Source organism: Papaver somniferum, chromosome 2, assembly GCF_003573695.1.
Source record: "Papaver somniferum cultivar HN1 chromosome 2, ASM357369v1, whole genome shotgun sequence".
Taxonomy (NCBI): Eukaryota; Viridiplantae; Streptophyta; class Magnoliopsida; order Ranunculales; family Papaveraceae; genus Papaver; species Papaver somniferum.
In genome coordinates this window covers 8708269-8728822 of record NC_039359.1, presented here as the reverse complement: position 1 = coordinate 8728822, position 20554 = coordinate 8708269, and the positions used below count along the sequence as shown (strand labels likewise).

At 36.5% G+C, this 20554-nt stretch overlaps 2 protein-coding genes across 2 annotated transcripts; one reads left to right on the top strand and one right to left on the bottom strand.

Annotated features, from left to right (window-relative positions):
- The first annotated feature begins 1 nt into the window (after window position 1).
- Window positions 2–2504, top strand: LOC113346834 (pentatricopeptide repeat-containing protein At2g17525, mitochondrial). The gene has a single exon (XM_026590366.1). It carries the CDS (start codon window positions 120–122, stop codon window positions 2004–2006), a length of 1887 nt encoding a protein of 628 aa, XP_026446151.1. The 5' UTR covers window positions 2–119; the 3' UTR covers window positions 2007–2504.
- A 148-nt stretch (window positions 2505–2652) lies between these two features.
- On the bottom strand, window positions 2653–6738 carry LOC113346833 (U-box domain-containing protein 44-like). The gene is made up of 4 exons (XM_026590365.1): window positions 6349–6738; window positions 5114–5679; window positions 4702–5011; window positions 2653–4568 (listed from the first exon to the last, which is right to left on the bottom strand). The coding sequence occupies exons 2-4, from the start codon at window positions 5663–5665 to the stop codon at window positions 2992–2994; spliced, it is 2439 nt and encodes an 812-aa protein (XP_026446150.1). The 5' UTR covers window positions 5666–5679; window positions 6349–6738; the 3' UTR covers window positions 2653–2991.
- Window positions 6739–20554: the final 13816 nt, after the last annotated feature.

Genomic DNA, 20554 nt, shown 5'->3' with positions numbered 1-20554 from the left:
TTTTGAGGGAAGTAGCTGCTTGCTACTCGAATGCTTTTTCATTTTCAACTCCCTTTAGGATATAGTGGTTTTGTCATTTTGAACCCAAAAACAAGAATATCTGAAACCTCACTGAATCCATGTCCAAATTCTACGCGAAGTTTTTCGATTTAACTGGAACTTGTTCAAGATTTTATCTTCTTAGATTTCAAGCAAAACCCATTTCTTCTTCTTCTTCTTCTTCCTCTTCTACATCATTATCATCAGTTCCTTCTCATGAACACATTGCTCATCTAATTACAGAACAGATATCACATTCCCAAGCTCTTCAGACTTTTAGATGGGCTTCAAAGCTTCCAAATTTTACTCATTCTCAATCAACATACAGAGCTTTGATCCACAAACTATGCACTTTTCGTCAGTTCGATTTAGTCAAGGAGCTGCTCGACGAAATGCCTACTTCAATTGGGTCTCCTCCTGATGAATCCATCTTTCTTACTATCATTCGTGGACTCGGACGAGCAAAAATGGTGAAAGAAGCAATTAAGGTACTTGACTTGGTTTCTAAATTTCAAAAGGACCCGTCTTTGAAAGTTTGCAATTCTATTCTTGATGTTTTAGTGAAAGAAGATATTAATTTAGCTAGAGCATTTTTTAGGGATAAAATGATGAAATGTGGAATTCAAGGAGATAATTATACTTTTGGAATTTTGATGAAAGGTTTGTGTTTAACCAATAGGATTAGTGACGGTTTTAAGCTTTTACAGTTGATGAAATCCCGAGGAATTACTCCGAATACTGTAGTTTATAATACATTGATTCATGGTCTTTGTAAGACTGGAAAACTTGGAATTGGACGAGGTAGAAGTTTGATGAGTGAGATGGCTGAACCAAATGAAGTAACTTTTAATATTCTGATATCTGCATATTGTAAAGAAAGGGATTTGATTCAATCCTTGGTCTTGTTAGAGAAGAGTTTTAGTTTAGGCTTTGTACCTGATGTCATTCCGGTTACCAAAATTGTCCAACTTCTATGCGGCGAAGGACGTGTAATGGAAGCTGTTGAAATTTTGGAAAGAGTAGAGGAGAGAGGTGGTTCTGTTGATGTTGTGGCTTATAATGCTTTGATTAGAGGCTTTTGTAGAATAGGGAAAACAAATTTAGGATTCCGGTTTTTGAAGGAGATGGAAAGGAAAGGTTGCCTTCCTAATGTTCACACATATAATGAATTGATAGCTGGTCTTTGTGAGTCCAAGGAATATGATTTGGCACTTGAACAGTTCAACGATATGACAAGAGATGGGATAAGCCCGAATTTTGTTACGTACGATACGTTGATTAGAGGTTTGTGCTCGGGAAGAAGGATTGGAGATGGCTTGAATATATTAGATCAAATGGAGGAAGAAAGAAGAGGATCTGGGGGTCAGATTAGCCCTTACAATAGTATAATTTACGGCTTTTACAAGGAAAACCGATTAGTCGAAGCACTTGAATTTCTTACTAAAATGGGAAGTTTCTTCCCTAGTGCTGTTCATAGGAGTAAGAAGATATTGGGGTTTTGCAAGGATAACTGCATTGGCGAAGCAAAGCAGGTTTATGATCAAATGATTGCAGAAGGAGGATTACCTAGTGCTGTTGTATACAGTGATTTAATTCATGGTTTGTGCCAAGTTGGAGATATTAGAGAAGCTTTTGAGCTAATCAATGAAATGGTTGATCATGGTTATTTCCCTATTTCTTCAACATTTAATGTTTTGATTAGCGAATTTTGTAAGCAAGGCAAAGTGGAGAGTGCTTCGAAGCTCCTGAAGGAGATGGTTGATAGGGGTTGCTTACCTGACGTAGGAAGCTATAATCCGTTGATAGATACTTTTTGCAAGAAAGGTGATTTTCATGGAGCTTTAAAACTGCAGCTTCAAATGGTAGAAAAGGGTATTACTCCCAATTACTACACGTGGACCTCCTTGCTTCTTTTTCTAAGTCAACAAATAAAATGGAGAAAGCAGGAAATTTTTGTGCACAAGTAACCTGCTATGATCAAGTATTGTCAAATGTTTTGACAGGATTGTTTCTGGCTGAAAGATGGTTTCTTTCTTATGATGTACGCACAAGGTTGCATTCTTTGGTCAGAATATGGAGACAGGAGACAACAATTACTGTCCTTTATATTCCTGCTTCAAGATGACGCCGGATATGAAGCATCAGTATGACTGAGTTTTGACCATAAATGAAATGTGCTGTGCTCGTACCTGTGTAGCTTGGGCAAAGGAGTGAATGTGAAATTAGCATATGTTTCCCTGTTCCTTGCAGAAGAAAGGACAACCAGGTTGCAAGAAATATATTTCCATAAGCTCATCATCGATTCTTGTTTCGCCATTCAATTCACTTTAGAGTTTTTCTTCCGGAGTACATTCAATAAGTAAAAAGATTCAACATGAAGTTATTCGAACTGAAGAGACGGCCTTCACTTATCTGGGACGAAGATGATCAGTGGCAGTGGATGCCCGAGTGGTGCTTTCAGAATTTAGGATTTTAGCCCTGTAGGGGAGGATATTTTTAGTCCAAATTGTATTAAATGGTTGTGCATGATACGCCAAAACACATTTCCTTCTTCTTTTTTGAACTTGCTTTGTATTTTTTACCATTTTCAGTTTCTGGATATGATCTGGTGTACAAGAGGAATCCAAAAATGAAGTTACTCGAAGTAAATATGGTGTACCAGAACATTTAATTGTAGAACAAAGGAACACCTTCCACAACTCTTTTTTACCGGTGAACCCTTTTACAACTTATAATTATGACAAATAAAGGTTATAATACATACATTTCTACCCTCTTAACACACTGAAAGATAAAAGAGACTACAACAGAAAGTAGATGATGATGGCAGCGTGTACAGGATACAGGGGAAGCTTAATGATCGGAAATCAGGCCTCAAATATCAACTTCGAACAACAGGAAAACTCACAAAGAAAAGAAGAACAGTGACTTCATCCACTAGTACATGGACTATTATTTTGGAAAGATGCCAGAGAAGTTGGGTATCTTATCAACATGCTTCAGGGCGCGCTCAGCAATCTGTCGAGTCCGGAAATCACCATGCCTGAAGGCATCAACAAGTGCAGTATTCACATTGGGATGACCAGAAACTTCTACGGCAATATCTTGAGTCCGCAAAAGCCTCTCAACAGCATAAACTGACCTCCGCCTTAAGATTTCCGAACGATTCTCAACCAAAATATCAAGTATCAGCTTAATCGCATCCACTTCATCCAACACAATCACACCTTGCTCAACATCAACCTCATCATCCAGCAAAGTGCAAATTGCTGCTAATGCAGCTTCAACCACCTTCTCATTTGTGTGATCTAAACAGGTCACCAATTTCCCAACTGCTTTTCCTTCTAAAAGACAAAAGGTGTTCCTGAACGAACAGATTCCAAGGTGGAGTCGGCACAGTCCAGTAATTCCCTTTGGCTTGCTGGCGCAAAAGATTGAAAAACAAGACCCAGGTTTTGGCATCTCCGGAGTTTGCGTTAGATGTTTAGATTCTAGCGAGAGATTCTCTAAAGCCATGGCAGCCACCATCTGCACATTATCTAGGCCATTCACCTGAAGCAGATCGGCGAACAATGCTGCAATGTTGCGCTCACGCACAAGAGAAATAGCTTCTGGCTGATCCTCCAATACAAATGTGAGCCTTGCTAGAACTCTAACAAGTCCTTCTAGATATGGAGTTGTGAACCGGCTTCCCTTGGTTTCCCCCTGCCGGACCCGAGCCAAACTGGAGATTATTACCTCGAAGGCACCTTCATCTAGCATTTGCCGAGTGAGGCCTTTATCCCTCTCTGGAAGATCGGCCAACATACTAACAGCTGCAGCCTGCTCTTCCATGATTCCACCTGCTTCTGATATGATTTTAATCAGACTGCCTAACTGGCCAGCAGTCGCACACAGAGCATGGGCTAGCTCTGGACCCATATGCGGAGAGAGGTTCTGCAATAGTTTTATTGAAGCGAAACGAAGATCCGGTTGTATAGCTTCAATGAACTGAATCAAGCTGACTATAGCTCCCGAGCTTTTAACCGCTGCAACAACATCTAAAACAGTAGTAGGTGAACCAGTGAGACCTACAAGTATCTGGAGAAGCTTGCACTCAATTGCAGGACCCGTATTGCTGATGAGATGAAGTAGGCTGTGGATTATGCTTTCAGAAACGAGGGTTTCATGGTGATCAGGCCCAAGTGGCACAGAATCAAAATCATAACCGGAGTTTACAATGTTGGAGAGAACTGTTGCAGAGATTTCTTTTAGCCTCATCGGAAGTTGATTGCTGCCAACAGTGAAAAGGTCCTTGACTAGTGGGGGAAGTATCCCAGCTTCTTCTATTAACACCCTGGCACTAATCTCACAAGAAGATGATATCTGATTCAGTGCCTTCAGAGCGGCTTCTCTTAGTTTTATGTTTCCACTTCTCATGACGTTGACTAGTGCTGAACCCACTGTTTGGGCAACAAAAACTTTCGCATCATTGCTAAGAACCAGATTACCGAGGAATGCAGCCATTTCCAGTTTAGTGTCAGGGGAACCTGCACCCAATTAAAATGGTAATGTATTAGATAACACCCTAATTACGAATAATCCTGATTGGAGACAGAACACTTTGACTTAATGATAAGAGTGATGTGTATTTTACTTCAAAAAAACAGAGAGAAAAATCACCTTCAAGTAGCAACGTAAGAAGAGGTTGTAGTCTACCATTTTCAGCCATTTGCAACACATTCTTTTCACATTTCCCTAAGTTGTCTAATGTCTTGTCAGCTCTCTCGACTGCCACAACATTCTCTGAATCACTACTTGACATTCCAAGCAATATAAGAATTGCACCAGGGACCATGCCGATCTTTTCACATAGAGCTTCAGACTTTGAGAGCTCATACAACACTGACACAGCCTCCTCCCTCTCCTTGGAATGCTCATGGTTTAAGAATTTAACAATTGTGCGAACAGTATCTCCTTCACCAATTATTTCCTGTAGAAGAAGAAAAAAGAAATTTAGAAATAGACCCCAACTACTCCAAAGTGAACATTGACACCAATCAAAAACACAAAACAAGCAAAACCTGCAGACAACCTTATTCTCTTCATCCTCCTCTGCAACGATTTGGAGTGTTTCTAGAGTAGTACTCCTAACTCTCCTGCTGCTACTCTTTAACATATCAACAACCTTAGGTATTAACTCTGCGTTGCGAATAGCATGCTTATTTGATCTGCTTTGCAAGCAGATGTTCTGAATGTAATTCAAAGCCTGCAAAATTTCATGCTCTGAACAATCTAGAGACAAACATCTATGAGCAACTTCACGCTGTGCAGCTTCATTCCTAGCCATCCATTCTTCAATTGTGTTGCGCAAAGCTATGCTAGGGTTTAGATCAGCATTTTTCAATTCTTTCTGTGTCAGTGGACAAACTAATCTCCTTCCACTCTCTCTCAGTTCCCTGAACCACTTCTCAATAGCTTCTCGTTCAAAGGTTCTACCATTTTCCATGGAAACAGGATCTCTCATCACTTGTTTCGTTAGTGGACATAAAAATGAATCATAAATAGGCTCAATGTGTGTTCTTTCAAGGTGAAAGCTCTGTTCCGACTGGCTACCAGAGTCGAAACTTTCCCAGCTCTCTGTCATGTCTTCCAGCACACCTACATCAAACAAAGTAAAATGCTGTAACTCTGAGAATGGGAAAAAACTAGCAACTATCTGAAACTTATTAAAAGTAGCGAAAACATTCACGGCTGGTGCAACCCTTCTAATCAAAAAACTGTTTATACTGCTTAATAACCATAACGTAACAGAGAGAAGTGCTAAGGGAATATATAAATACAAGCAATGTATCCTTATAATTTAAGGGCAGCTACGGAGAATAAATGCATAGCATTTATAATTCAGCATATTAATGTTGAAGCCCTCAATGTAACACCATTGAGATATAGGTGAACTTCCTTATCTATCAAAGCCCCCAATGCACAAGGATGGGCATCAAAAAGGAATTCAGGTCCACAGCTATAATAAGTAAATCTGGTTGTTTTTCCTATTGTTGGCACCAAAAAAAAAAACAACATCCTAATTATATAACCATTCTAGTAATAACAAGCCTATCCAAATTATCTAAAATCTTACTATATAAATTGCAAATCAACATCAATTTTTCATATAAAGAATATCGCAACTATCAAAACAGAAATAGAAAATAAAAATTATTACTTCAAAAAGTATGAGAGAGTAACTAATAACCCCTTACATTTCACATCAATCCAATAACCATAATAATTAGAAACCCAAAAAAACACAATCTAAAATGAGAAACATACCTTATTCTGAGTTAAAAGACGATTGAAATTATATTTATGTATTGGAACACGAGTCTTCCCCTGATCAAACCACTTCTTGTGGCACTCTAACAGGATGAGAATAACAAATTAACCAGTTGTTGCTTTTCCATGAATAGCTCACATATTGAGAATTAGGGTTTCTTTGGTTTGGTTGAGATTAATAAAGAATCAAAAGAGGTTGAGGAGAAATAGGTGTAGAGAAATAAAATGGAACTGAATACAGCAAATCAAAAAAATAATTGTAAAACGAAACCAACAAAAATATTGATGATTGATGATAAGGAAGAAGAAGGAAATGAGAGAGAAAGTGAGAAAATGTTGACTTCTCCATCTTTTCTCGTCTTCTTCTCCTGTGATGAAGACGATGGTCCTCAGTCAATTGTCAAACCAACTACCACTTGGGTGTTTAAAACTTTAAAAGATCACACAATCGTGTGGACTGGTATTTATCTATGGGCCCTACCCATAAAAGTCATCTTGTTAGAGTTTTTCCTTTTTTTCCGAGTCCAATTTTTTTTCTTCCCTTCCAATAAATGACGACTTTCAAAAAGGCTAATGATCTTCCTCAATAATCGTTCTAAATCAGATTTGGATACAGACTAGTATATGGTAGAAGAATTTAGTTTAGCCCAATGAGCTAAAACATGAGCTATGAAATTACATAGTCGAAGTTGAAAAATAAAATACAACAATTAACTAAAAAGAGAAAAGATAAATATCTTTGAAAATAACATAGTTCTTTGATCACTATTGAACATGCCAGCAGAAAATTGGTCGATCAAATCTTTTGCATCACTCTCAATGATGATATGAATGAGCTTTTGTTTCACAACTTTTTTGAGAACTGTCCATCTGGCCCTAGCTTCAGCTTCAACAAAAGAGTATACATCAAATACCATTATGGTACAAAATGAGGCTTTATTTGATTAGTCACTCATCAATATCTTGCATCATTGTCCATAGATATATCGTCAAAGGCACCATCAGTGTGACATATTATCGGAAAGCATCCATTTATCACAACAACTGATAATGATATTATTAGATATCTGAAACTTAGGTTGCCTAGTCAATATCATAGCTTTGGCTCTATTAATAGTAGCAGTATGTTGTTCATTCTTGCAACACCAAGTTTTTTCAGCATGGCGCATGCTCAAAGATGCGTCATGTCCTGAAATGAAGCTTCATCTCAAGTTTTCGTTACATGTTAAAAGGAACATTGGTCCTAGGCCAATGTAACGCCATGTATGACGCGTTGCTAAGGCACAGTGGCCAAAGGTCAATCTCGTGCCAAAATGGTGCATTATGTTGGACATACTGGCTAAGCCCCAATCTCGCACAAAATGGTGCATCAGGCCCGTTGCGAGGATGGCCTTGAGGAAAGTAGCACTTACGCATGTCATTAGATTATGGACAATATCATATCTCGATGATGCATCAGTCCAGAGCAGGCCGACCGAGTCAATGTACAACCATCATGGCTGGACATTAGAGTTGGCCTATGGGCCAAAGTTAGAAATACATACATCATGGCATTTCATAGCATTTGACTTTGGCAACGACCATGAATAGTGAAGCAAGCACCTCACAAGTGGACTTGGTAACTGTGTAGAAATGTCAATAAGACATATATAGGGAGGGGTAGTTGGTTGAAGGTGCATATGCGAAATATGCACAAGTAAGCTTCATAGCTTATCTGGAAGAGCATAAATGATGTTTATGCCTCATTTATAGCTTCATAGCCTTGCCAATAAAGCATATGATGAGAAGGAATCGTTATTCCATGTTTTCTTATACTTGTTATCAAGGCGTTCGATGTAGGCAGATACCAATAGTGCATTGGACATGGAAAGAAAAGTAAGTTATATCGGTATTCAAGTAGCGGAGCTTGCATAAGCCTAAGAAAAATACGACATTAGCCTGATTAATGCTGGCAGGAGCAAGATCAGTGCATGATTTCAACAATGCCGAAGCTAAGTAGGGAATATGGAATTGGGACTTTGATGGCCTATGATAGAACGGTGTGGAAGCTAAGTTAGTTTCATCATGTTTGTCGAGCATGATTGCAAAGTCAAATGAACGTGTATTTTCTTGGCTTGAAGAGGAGTTTTAAAGCCCGGTTAGTAGCATCAGAGTGGCGCACCGGGGAGTTATGGCATTCGCTCCCTGGCGCGCTCGGCGTAATTTTCCGTTCTATCACACTTCGTGTCATTGAAAACTAGTTTGTTCCTACTACTCCAGATAGACCAAAGGATAGTAGCAAAAAAACATTGACATTCATCAGGAAGTCTAGAACTGGGATCCACTAACCAAAACAAGAGCCAATCAATAAGAGACTGATCCAAAAAAATAGAAGTATTCACACATAGAGAACTCATAACCCAAACATGACTAGCAAAAGGATAAAGCACAAGAGCATGCATAATAGATTCATAAGGGTCAGAACACCTAGGACAATCCACAATATCCATATGCATTTTTATGTTAAGAACAGTTCTTTCAGGTAGGGTGTCCCTAGCAGCTTTCCACAAAAACATCTGAATAAAGTGTAGGACTCTAAGTTTTCAAATGCACTTCCAAAGATTGCTAAAAGGTGAGGGTTGAGACCCTCTTAGTCCCAAGTAGACATATTTTGATGAAAATCCGTCATTCTTTGAAAGCTCTCAAGCCCTCCTATACGATTGCACAACTGGCTTAAGGGAATGACGATAATCTTCTTAACAAAAGCATTATCAAAATGGGAATCCAGTCTACTAATATTCCAATTTTTATTATCAAGGTTAATGAAATAGGCAACTTTCACATTAGGGTCTGGAGGAACTAGAGGGTTAGGGGTAGCAGACCCACAATTGTTATCCACTTATCATTCCAGGAGTCAATAAATTGACAATCTCCAATAATCCAAGAGATAAAGGGTTTGATAAGCTCTTTTACAATGTGCAGACACCTCCAGGTCCGAGAAAAATTACTAGCACACTTAGCATTCAAAAAGTCAGTTTCATGAAGTATTTAGCTTTAAGAGTAATACCAAGCAAACACTCGGGATTATCAATAATTTTCTAAGCATTTCTGGCTAACACGGCCAATTTATTCAATTCATCTTTCCTTAGATCTAAATCTCCTTCAGACTTAGAGGAACATAAGATATTCCAGTCGAGCAAATGTAAATTTCCATTCTTAGGATCTAAAGTTTCTCCCCACCAAAACTTATAAAGATAGGAATCCATTTTCCTACATAGATACTTTGGGATAAGAAAAGTCATCATCGGATATAAGAGAATAGCTTGCGCAATGTGTTTAACCAGAGTAGTTCTAGCAGTCTGGGAAAGAAAACTATGAAACTAAGTAGATATTCTAGCATCCACAGATTGGAGATACCCATACGAGTTCCAATTTTTGACGCTTGGAAGGCAATAGGAGTGCCAAGATACTTCTCTCCTAGGTCACGAGTGTGAATGTTAAAAATGCCAGACAATTAAACAAAATGTCATTTTTTTTATTGAACAAAATGTCACGGGTATGAATGTTAACTGATTTGGCATTTTTCTTATTGAACAAATTGTCAAACTTATCAAAATTTATTTCTTGCCCAGAAGCTAAGGCAATACTTGTGCAAATAATCTTTTATAATTTGAATGTCTTTCACAATGGCTTTATAAAATAAAAGGGAACCGTCGTCAAACAACAAGTGAGTGATATTAAAAAAGTTTTTACTAACACTAATGCCCTCGACTAGACCTTTTATAGTCAAAGAGTTTATATAAGAAGATAGAGCCTCTCAATAGATAATACAGAAATAGAGGGTCACGTTGTTTCAGGCCTCTCTCAAGGTTAATTAACCCAGTTGGAACGCTATTCAATAAAACAGAAAAAGACACAGTAGAAAGGCATTGGTTAATCAACTTAATTAAATGGGTAGACAAACCCATTTTCAAAAGGAATTTCTCTAAAAAAGATTATTCCATTTTTTCATAAGCTTTGTACATATCAAGTTTAATAGCAGCTAATCTCTCTTTCCCTTATGATGTTAACTGTATAAATTATCTCATTAGCAAGAAGGATATTATCAGATATACTTCTTTTAGGGACAAAGACAATCTGGTTTTGGAAGATCAAATTATCTATGAAAGGTTTTGGTATGATGGCCAAAGTTTTAGATAGGATTTTATAAACGAAATAAAATTACATAATCCTATGTGTCTATATTAGGCCACAAGTTCAGGCAAGGGAACTTTATAAATCAAAGCAATATTAGAATGATTAAAATATTTCACAATGTGACCAGTTCTGAAGCAAGTTTGTGTTATATCAACCACAACTTCAATGTTTTTGATAAAAGAGACAGTGAAACCATCAGGTCCTAGAGCTTTCTTTCCCCTCATCTGAAAGACATCATTTTTTATTTCCTCAGCGATCAAATGGGCATTATTATGATTGTTATCTTCTATAGAAAACTTCATAGGAAGCTCCTGCAGAATTTAATCTTGAAAATATTAGGGGTGAGAAGGGTAGAGGTTTCTAAAATAGTCAAAAAAAAGAATTACCAATACTGTCTGTATCAGTTAGAATAGTACCGGTAAAGTCCTTTATCCAACTGATGGCATTCTTCTTTCTTCTAAAAATAGTGACTTTATGAAGATAAGGAGTTTTTCTATCTCCTTCTATAAGCCACATTTCTCTAGATTTTTCCTTCCAATATATAACTCTTTTAGCTCTCGGTCTAGAGATAGAGTTAGAGTCAGTGGGATCAAAATATTGAATTTCAGCTAATTCATCCCTACAGATAGATATATTGATTTGAACATCACCAAAAGAAGATTTATTCCAGTCTCTAAGGCCTTTTTTAGTACTCATAAATTTAGCTCTGAGTTCAAAAGCTGGAGAGCCAACAACACTAACAGACCAAGAGTTGGCTATCATATCTCAATAAGTAGGATCCTTAATCCATATAGCCATAAAGTGAAAGGTGTGGGCATGCAACAATCTTCAAAGTTAAAACCAATATGTATAGTACAATGATCATAAGAATCTTTAGGCAAATCATTAACACACAAATTAGGAAATAAAGCTTCAGCTGGCTGGTTTATAAGACACCTATTTAATCTTTATAGAATCTGATTTTGGCAATGTTGCATATTAGACCAAGTAAACTTAGGTATAGAAAAACTAGGATTGTGAAGATTAAAAGTATTGCACATATTCTTAAGGTCATTAAAATTGGTTTCATCAACCTCTAAGCCACCATTCTTATCCTCGGTTCCTAATAGAGCATTAAAATCTCCTATAAAGAAAGCTGATTCATTAGAGGCAACAGGTGGGAGACTATATTGACTATCCTAAAAGGTTTGTCTAAGGCTACTATTTGGTTCTCCGTAAGTAAAGTGGATATGACATAGATTAGAATGTATAATATCAGTAGATGTGTGATATAGATGCCTCTAAGATCAGAGGATAGAATGTTTATAGCAATACCTTGTTTTCACGCCAAAACCATCCCACCACTTCTACCAATATAAGGCACATTAAAAGTGTTCGGGAAACCCATATTTCGTAGTTTTATAGCAGCAGATTCCTTCTTCATTTTAGTCTCGGAATGGAAAACAATGTCAGGGTTGATGTTTTTGAAAAGAAGACAAAGCTCTTTATTGGCGGATTTTTTCCTAAACCATGAACATTACAGCATAACATGTTGACATTATTAACAAGATAAATGGAGGGAGAAGTTATCAGGCACAATGAAGGGAAATAAGGAAGAGGTATTTACGTGACTGAAGGAAGTAGAACCACTATTAGGATGAGTATTAGCTTTATCCCACTTAGTTGAGAACCTTTGACACCATTCATATCCGGATTGACAGCCTCATGAGAAGAATTATTACGGACATCATTGTTAGCCGTGGAATTGCCAGAAGGTTCATTAAAAATCCCATAGGGATTGACCACGATATGGGTGTTGAAAGCACAATTAATTTGATCACTGGGTGGAAGGGTTCCAAAATTAATGATAAGAGGACACAAAGTGATGTAATCTAGTCTAGTTCTTTAGGATAAAAGCTTTCTGGTGGGATGACCACGATACTAGCAAGATTTGGTTTAGTTGTTCTACTTTTTTTTTCCAGCTCAGCACTTGGATTAAGTTTACGTTTGAGATTTGAGAGAGCATCATGCTCAGCTGCAAGAGAAATGACTTCTTATCTAGAGATAGTAGGTGGCTGAGATGGAAAAACATAACTCTTGAATCGTCTGGTTGAGTTCAACGTTCAGATCAGTCCTTTAGACATTGACCCAACATCCTATTGAATAGAAGGAATATAATCGGTTGCAGAAATATCTTGGTTTGACACTTGCTTGTGAATAACTGGCAATCCATTCTCCACCAAAGTAGGAGGATGAGATGTGACAGATCCTATGTCATAGATCTTTGAGGTTTTGGATTTATTGACAAAATGACCTATATTGAATACTTTCATTAAATTTTTTTCTTATTCTTTTTAAAAAATATGTTCTACAACGATCTCTTTTCCTTTTTCATTAGGAGCAACATTGACATTTTCTTCTTGAGTATCCATAACTATTTCAGCATGAGAAACTGTTAGGTTAATAATAACAACATCTGAGGCTGATTCAGAGATTCACCTGAGGTTATGAAGGCATCCATCTAGACACTTTTGGGAGAGTATATTTAGCGCTCTATGAGTTGCTGGCTGCATCTTGTATGAGCTTATTTTTAGCTTGCATTCTTGAGTAAACAACATATTTGTGATCTATAATGCGACAAGAGTTACAGAATAACCTTGGGACCATGGAGTATCTCCATTTAATAAGAAATGTGTTATTCTTCATATAGTAACAAGTGGGATAACAGTTGGTAGTGGTTTATGTAGAGGATTACGAACACAAATCTTGATATTCTTGTTTAGTGGATGGTTATCGTATGGGTCATTTGCTTCAATAAGTGCACTTAACTTGAAATTCAGTTTCTTGAGATCTTTGAATACTTTACATGCATTCGGGATATTTCATAGAATAAGCCACATCAACTCCCCAGAAAAATAGGTTTGGTAGTTACCGGTCATCCAGTTGGAGATGCTACTCTTATGATTATAAGAAAACCACATGCAAACCAAGGACGTTGAGAATAAACTCCGTTGAAATCAGTCTTAGCAAGATATCTTATCAAAACTTTGTTCCTTAATCAACTAAAGGTGGTAACAATGGGTTTTTGGACCAAAGGCTATTGAGAGCAGATGTAGTTTCTGAATAACGCAATTGGAACTAGAGTTTCACTAAAAACATAGCTATCATACACCATTTTTAATTATCATCATTCTCAAAAAGGACTACATTTTTGTCAATGAAGACTGGTTCAGTGACAGTTGAGGGTAGATTTGTCGGAAGAATGAGTTTATCTGCCATTTGAGATGAGAGATCTGGAATATCATTCTCAATTGAGGAAATGGTTTCTTGGTTTGTTTTTTGATACATATACAGAGAAATGAAGGTTAATATATTGATAGAGATGATAAGTATTTAAGAGAAGTGAGTGGAATATTTGAATTATATGGTCGATATAGGATAATGCAAATAAATCTGGATGAGACAACACCAGTTCACAGTGAAGCATGTGTTAAGAAAACGACATTGGAATTTGATACTGACAAAGAGATAAAAAGTAGAAGACTTGGGTGTTTCAACCTTGTTGGGATATGTATTTAAAAACATAGTTTTGTAATATTATATAAAACTTAGAGAAATAGTGTGGTGGTATAATTTTGGGCTCCCACACTATAGACTTGGGTTCAAGTCTCACCCCATGCATTTGAGTAGGTATATTTGTATATTTATAATATTTATTAAAATCCGGGAGAGCGGGGTCTTGAGAGGTCTGCTGATCCAGAAACTTATTTTTGGCTGTTTTAACTCTTGATTTCCAAAACAGTTTTTCAACTTAATATTCCCTAATGAATTCTATTAATTTTTGGTAATTATATTGTTGTTGTTTTATGACTGTTATGGAGGATTTTCAGGGCGCACTTATTGCGAAATTTATTTTCATTAAAACCGTATTGATTTCTTTTGAGTTATATAAGAAAAGTTTCTGGAGAAGATGAAAAAATCGTTTTTCATCTATTTTGAGTTATGAGGAAGTGTTAGAGAGAGTATTTGTTAATTCGATTTCTCATAGTGCATAGAAATTAAATAGGAAAGCTATCAGCTGTTTTATCCCATAGGATTTTCGACAAGAACTGACTGCTAGCACAATCAAGAGGCAGAGTCGCGGAACACCTTAAAGATATAGACCTAGTTCGTGACTCAGCTGTTTGAGATTTATTATTTGATTTTTATGTATTGTTTCCAATAATTTTAAGGTGTTTGTTTCTGCTATGGAGAACGAAAGGAAGCGCGTCGATGATACCAACAAGCTATTCAAGTTTGAAGGGATGCATTTCAGAAGATGGAAACAGAAGATGTTCTTTTATCTCAAACTCATGAAGCTGCATATGATTGTGTCGATTGTTCATCCTGGAACCGTGGAACCTGCTGCTGATAAGACGAGTACCCATGTTGTTGATAAGACGAGTACCCCTACTGCTGTTGATGTTGGTGCTGCTGATCCACCTTCTACCGGTGGTGCCAAAGAGGTTGTTTCTCAAACTCCTGAGGAGAAACAAAAAGCCATTGACAAATGGATTGATGATGATTTTGATTGCAAAAACTATATTCTCAATGCTTTGTCTGACGATTTATATGAATATTACTCCATATTTGATACTGCTAAAGATGTGTGGAATGCTTTACAGAAATAATATGACACTGAAGAAGCCGGATCGAATAAATATGATGTAAGCCGCTACATGAAATATCAAATGGTGGATGATAGATCAGTTGTTGCACAGGCTCATGAACTTCAGAAAATTTCCCATGAAATTCTGACCGAAGGTATGAAAATTGATGAATAATTTCAAGTTGCTGTAATGATTGACAAGTTACCACCTAACTGGAAAGATTTTCGTAATTCTTTGCGTCACAAGTCTAAAGAATTTTCTCTTGAAAGTTTGATTGTTAAGCTCAGGGTTGAGGAAGAAGCTCGGAAACAAGATAAGAAGGAAGAGATTCTCATTGTTTCTAACAATAAGACTCATCCTAGTTTGAAACCTAAGAAAAAGGATATGAAGCCTAACCCGAACCAGAAGAAAGGAGGAAGTCATAATCAAAACAAGAACCAACACCCATCAAGAAATGGACAGAATTCCAATTCCGAGTTTCTTTGTTATACCTGTGGTAAACCAAACCACATGGCTAGGAATTGCAGGTTTAACAAGGAAAAGAATAACGCACAAGCTAATGTTGTGGATGGAGTTATAATATCCATGGTCTCAGATCCTGAGTTCTACATGGTTGGTGGTTCTGATGGGTGGTGGATAGACAGTGGTGCTTCGCGTCATTGTTGTTTTGATAGGTCCCAATTTAAGAGTTATGCTGAAACAAAGGATAAGAAAGTGTTGTTGGGAGACTCTCACAACACTATGGTGAAAGGTTCTGGTACGGTATAATTGAAGTTTACTTCTGGGAAGACACTTATGCTGAAAGATGTCCTTCACACTCCATAAATGAGAAAGAATCTTGTTTCCGGCTATATTCTCAACAAGGCTGGGTTGTATCAAACTATTGGGTCTGATATTCACACTATAACTAAGAATAAGATGTTTGTAGGAAAGGGTTATGCTACTGATGGAATGTTTAAGCTTAATATTGATGTTATGAATAAAATTGATTCTTCTGCTTATATGGTTTGCAATTTTAATGTTTGGCATGGTAGACTTTGTCATGTGGGTAAAAAGCTAGTGAATAACATGAGAAAGTTAGGTGTCCTCCCTGAATTTTCTGAAAATGAATTTGAAAAATGTGAATATTGTAGTCAAGCAAAAATAACCAAGACTTCACATAAATCTGTTGTAAGAGAATCCAAACCTCTAGACTTAATAGATTCTGATTTATGTGAATATGAAGGTATCCTAACTAGAAATGGAAAGAGATATATCATGACGTTCATTGATGATTGTTCTAATTATACTTATGTTTATTTGTTGAGCCATAAGAATGAATCTATTGAAAAATTTAAGATTTTTATTGCTGAAATTGAAAATCAATTTGGTAGGAAAATTAAGAGATTTCGAAGTGATAGTGGCACTGAATATGAATCTGCTCCTTTTACTGAAATTTATCAATCTAATGGCATTATACATGAAAAAATAATCCTCAGATGAATGGAAAAGCTGAAAGAAAGAATCGTACACTAACTGAACTTACTGTTGCTTGTTTGCTTAGTTCTGGTGCTGCCTCTCATTGGTGGGGTGAATGTTTGTTGATTGTTTGCCATGTTTTGAATCGCATTCCCAATAATAAAACCAAGATATATCCTTATGAAATCTGGAGAAATAGAAAACCTAATGTTTCTTATTTTAGAGTTTGGGGTTGTTTAGCCTTTGTTAGAAAACCTGATCCTAAAAGACATAAGTTAGAAAGTAGAGCATATGAATGTGTTTTTGTTGGTTATGCTCAAAACAGTAAAGCTTATAGGTTTTTTGATATTAATAATAAAGTTATCATTGAATCTATTGATGTTGATTTCTTTGAAGAGAGATTTCCTTTTAAATCTAGAAATAGTGGGGGTTCTATACCTAGTGTTTTACCTGGTGATATTTTTGTACCTAGATTGGAAGAACCTAGTAGCGAAGAAACTAGGATAACTGAAATTGAACCTAGACGCAGTAATAGGGCTAGGAAAGAGACAAAAGATCCCGGTTTTGAATTTTATGCCATGGAGGAAGAACCTTACAGTTTACAGGAGGCGTTTAGTTCTGTAGAGTCTAGTTTCTGGCAAGAAGTTGTAGATAATGAATGGGATTCTCATATGTCTAATGAAACTTGGCGTATAGTAGATTTAGCTCCTGGTAGTAAGCCTATAGGTTGCAAATGGGTTTTGAAAAGGAAACTCAAACCTGATGGAACAGTACATAAGTATAAGGCTAGACTGGTTGCTAAAGGATTTAGGAAACGAGAGAACGTAGACTTTTTTGATACTTATTCTCCTGTTACTAGATTAACTTCTATACGTGTTTTTATTGTTGTTGTTGCTGCTCATAATCTTGTTATTCACCAAATGGATGTTAAAACTTCCTTTTTGAATGGTGAACTAGAAAAAGAAATTTACATGGAACAACCTGAAGTTTTGTAATTCTTGGACAAGAAAATAAAGTATGTAAGCTAGAAAAACCTCTTTATGGTTTGAAACAAGGTCCTAAACAATGACATGAGAAATTTGATAACTTAATGACTTCAAATAATTTTAGAGTTAATGAAGGTGAAAAATGCATCTACTATAAATCTGAGAATGATGTGTGCGTGATTGTTTGCTTGTATGTAGATCATTTACTGATATTTGGTTCCAATTTATCTGTTGTCAATGAAACTAAAAGCATGCTTAGTTCAAATTTTGACATGAAAAAATGGGTGAAGCTAGTGTAATTTTGGAAATCAATCTGAATATGTAGAATAATTGGCAGTCTGCATTATGCAACTGATTGTACTAGACCAAACATTGCATATACGGTGGGAGTTTTGTGCAGGTTTACCAGTAGTCTTAGTTTGGAACACTGGGCTTCTATTGAGAGGGTTATGCGGTATCTGAAAAGAACCACAAACCTAGGTTTACACTGTCAGAGGTGTCCTGCAGTCCTTGAAGGATTTTGCGATGCTAATTGGAACACTCTCTCAGATGATTCCAAGGCCACCAGTGGACATGTTTTTACTATTACTGGGGGCACTGTATCTTGGAGATCAAAGAAACAGACAATTATAGCCCAATCTACAATGGAGGTTGAACTGATGTCACTAGCAGCATCTAGTGAAGAGGCAGGATGGATGAAAAGTCTATTGTCAGACATTCCTGTATGGGAAAAACCAATACCAGCCACTTTGATTCACTGCGATAGTACCACGGTTACCGGAGTAGTAGAGAATTGTTATAATAACAGTAAGAATCGACAGATACGTTAAAAGCATGACACTATTAGAGATTTTCTCACAACTGGTGTTGTTAGAGTAGATCATGTAAGATCTGAAGGAAACTTAGTTGATCCTTTGACGAAAGGACTAGCAAGAGAAAAGGTATGGAATACCTCGAACAGCATGGTACTTTTGCCCGTTAGAAGTTGAGTCATTCGTAATGGATACCCAACCTAGAAATAGGTTCAAAGGGAGTAGACGAAATTATAAATGATATGATAGAGTCATGCACTCCCATCGCATGATATCCTGAAGTGGGAAACAGGTTGAGTGTTTAAACTCTTAATGATGTCTATAGCTCTTAAGTTAAAGTGGGATACACATGAGTATCCTTGATAGACTCACCTATACGAATGTGAAGGTGTGGACGCCTTCTATGAGAACTTGGCATTTCTCTAGATCGTTCGTTAAGAAAAGGATAATCACATGACCTTAATGTGCAAACTTAAGGACATTACTCTAGATATAGTTGTGTGTGTTGGATAATCTAATATTAGTTAGAGTTCAAGACGTGAGTCACTCTAGTCACCTGGTACTTAGAAATTTTAACACTATGTAGAGGTTCAAGTCGAAAGGCACCTTTGCTTATGCACAACTATATAGCACTTGCTCAATGTTTTTAAAATATAAGTAGGGGATTGTTGGGATATATATTTAAAAACATAGTCTTGTAATATTATGTCAAACCTAGAGAAATAGTGTGGTGGTATAATTTTGAGCTCCCACACTATAAACGTGGGTTCAAGTCTCACCCCATGCATTTGAATAGATATATTTATATATCTATAATATTTATTAAAATCCGGGAGAGCGGGGCCTTGGGAGTCTTGGGAGGTCTGCCGATCCAGAAAATTATTTTGGCTGTTTTAACTCTTGATTTCCAAAACGGTTTTTCAATTTAATATTCCCTAATTAATTCTATTAATTTTTGCTAATTATAATGTTGTCGTTTTATGATTGTTATGGAGGATTTTCATTGCGCACTTATTGCGAAATTTATTTTCATAAAAACCGTATTGATTTCTTTTGAGTTATATAAGAAAAGTTTATGGAGAAGATGAAAAAATTTCATCTATTTTGAGTTCTGAGCAAGTGTTAGAGAGAGTATTTGTTAATTCAATTTCTCATAGTGCAGAGAAATTGAATAAGAGAGTTATCAGCTGTTTTATCCCATAGGGTTTTCGATAAGAACTGATTGCTAGCACAATCAAGAGGCAGAGTCGCGAAACACCTTAAAGATAGCGACCTAGTCCGTGATTCAATTATTTGAGATTTATTATTTGATTTTTGTGTTTTGTTTCCAACAAACCTTAAACAGATAAATATGAGTATGTTGAAAATATTTCTTGAGACAACTGGAGAAATGAATTGGTAAGATATTTCCTGTCTCGTGGTAGTAGTGGTCCAAGATTCTATGTTTTGTTTAGGACAGATGTAGTGTTGAAGATCAACAAGGCATATTATCAGACCACTTCAATGGTACTTACATATCTTAGAAAGTACACAAAACCAGATATATTTTTTGACTATATCATTACATCTTGTCCACATGATGTACGCCAAGTACAACTTTGTCCACAGGATAATGGTTATTAAACAATAATGGCATTTGCTGGCTAGATTATTGGGTAAGATTTGGAAGCCTCCAAATGGCATTAAGATAATTTGGATCGAATGGTAAAATTTAATGACCGAACAATAGAAGTGGGTGAACAAAAGAATGTGATGGTTAGGTTGTATTCATTAATTTGGTTAGGCATGATAAAAAAAATATGGTGAAAATGTTTAAAGTATGGGGTGTTGAAATTGTTAGGGTTGTCGAAATAGGACAAGTGAGATAAATGTAACCTAGCTGGCATACTCCAGTCATCAATGATGCTTCTCAACACAGGGTCGTCTCTACCATTTTAAAAGCTCGGGGAGAACTTTCAAAAATGGGCATTTTCTTTTAAAGTGCATGGGCGTAAATAATTAATGATTAATTAAATTAATTGAACAATCACAATCCATTCGATACATGCATACAAAAGTTCAACAATAATTCAATAATAATCAAAAATTTATGTATAAAAAGGCACAGTGTTAGCTAACACCATTGTAAAAAAAAAATAATAAT

What these genes read in the sequence shown, in the direction of transcription:
- LOC113346834 (XM_026590366.1), top strand. Translation starts at nt 120, where the DNA reads ATGTCCAAATTCTACGCGAAGTTTTTCGATTTAACTGGAACTTGTTCA.
- LOC113346833 (XM_026590365.1), bottom strand. Translation starts at nt 5,665, where the DNA reads ATGACAGAGAGCTGGGAAAGTTTCGACTCTGGTAGCCAGTCGGAACAG. An exon ending in AGGAGGATGAAGAGAATAAG is followed by an intron (nt 5,012 to 5,113) that starts GTTGTCTGCAGG and finishes CTTCTTCTACAG; the next exon opens with GAAATAATTGGTGAAGGAGA. An exon ending in TCTTACGTTGCTACTTGAAG is followed by an intron (nt 4,569 to 4,701) that starts GTGATTTTTCTC and finishes AATTGGGTGCAG; the next exon opens with GTTCCCCTGACACTAAACTG.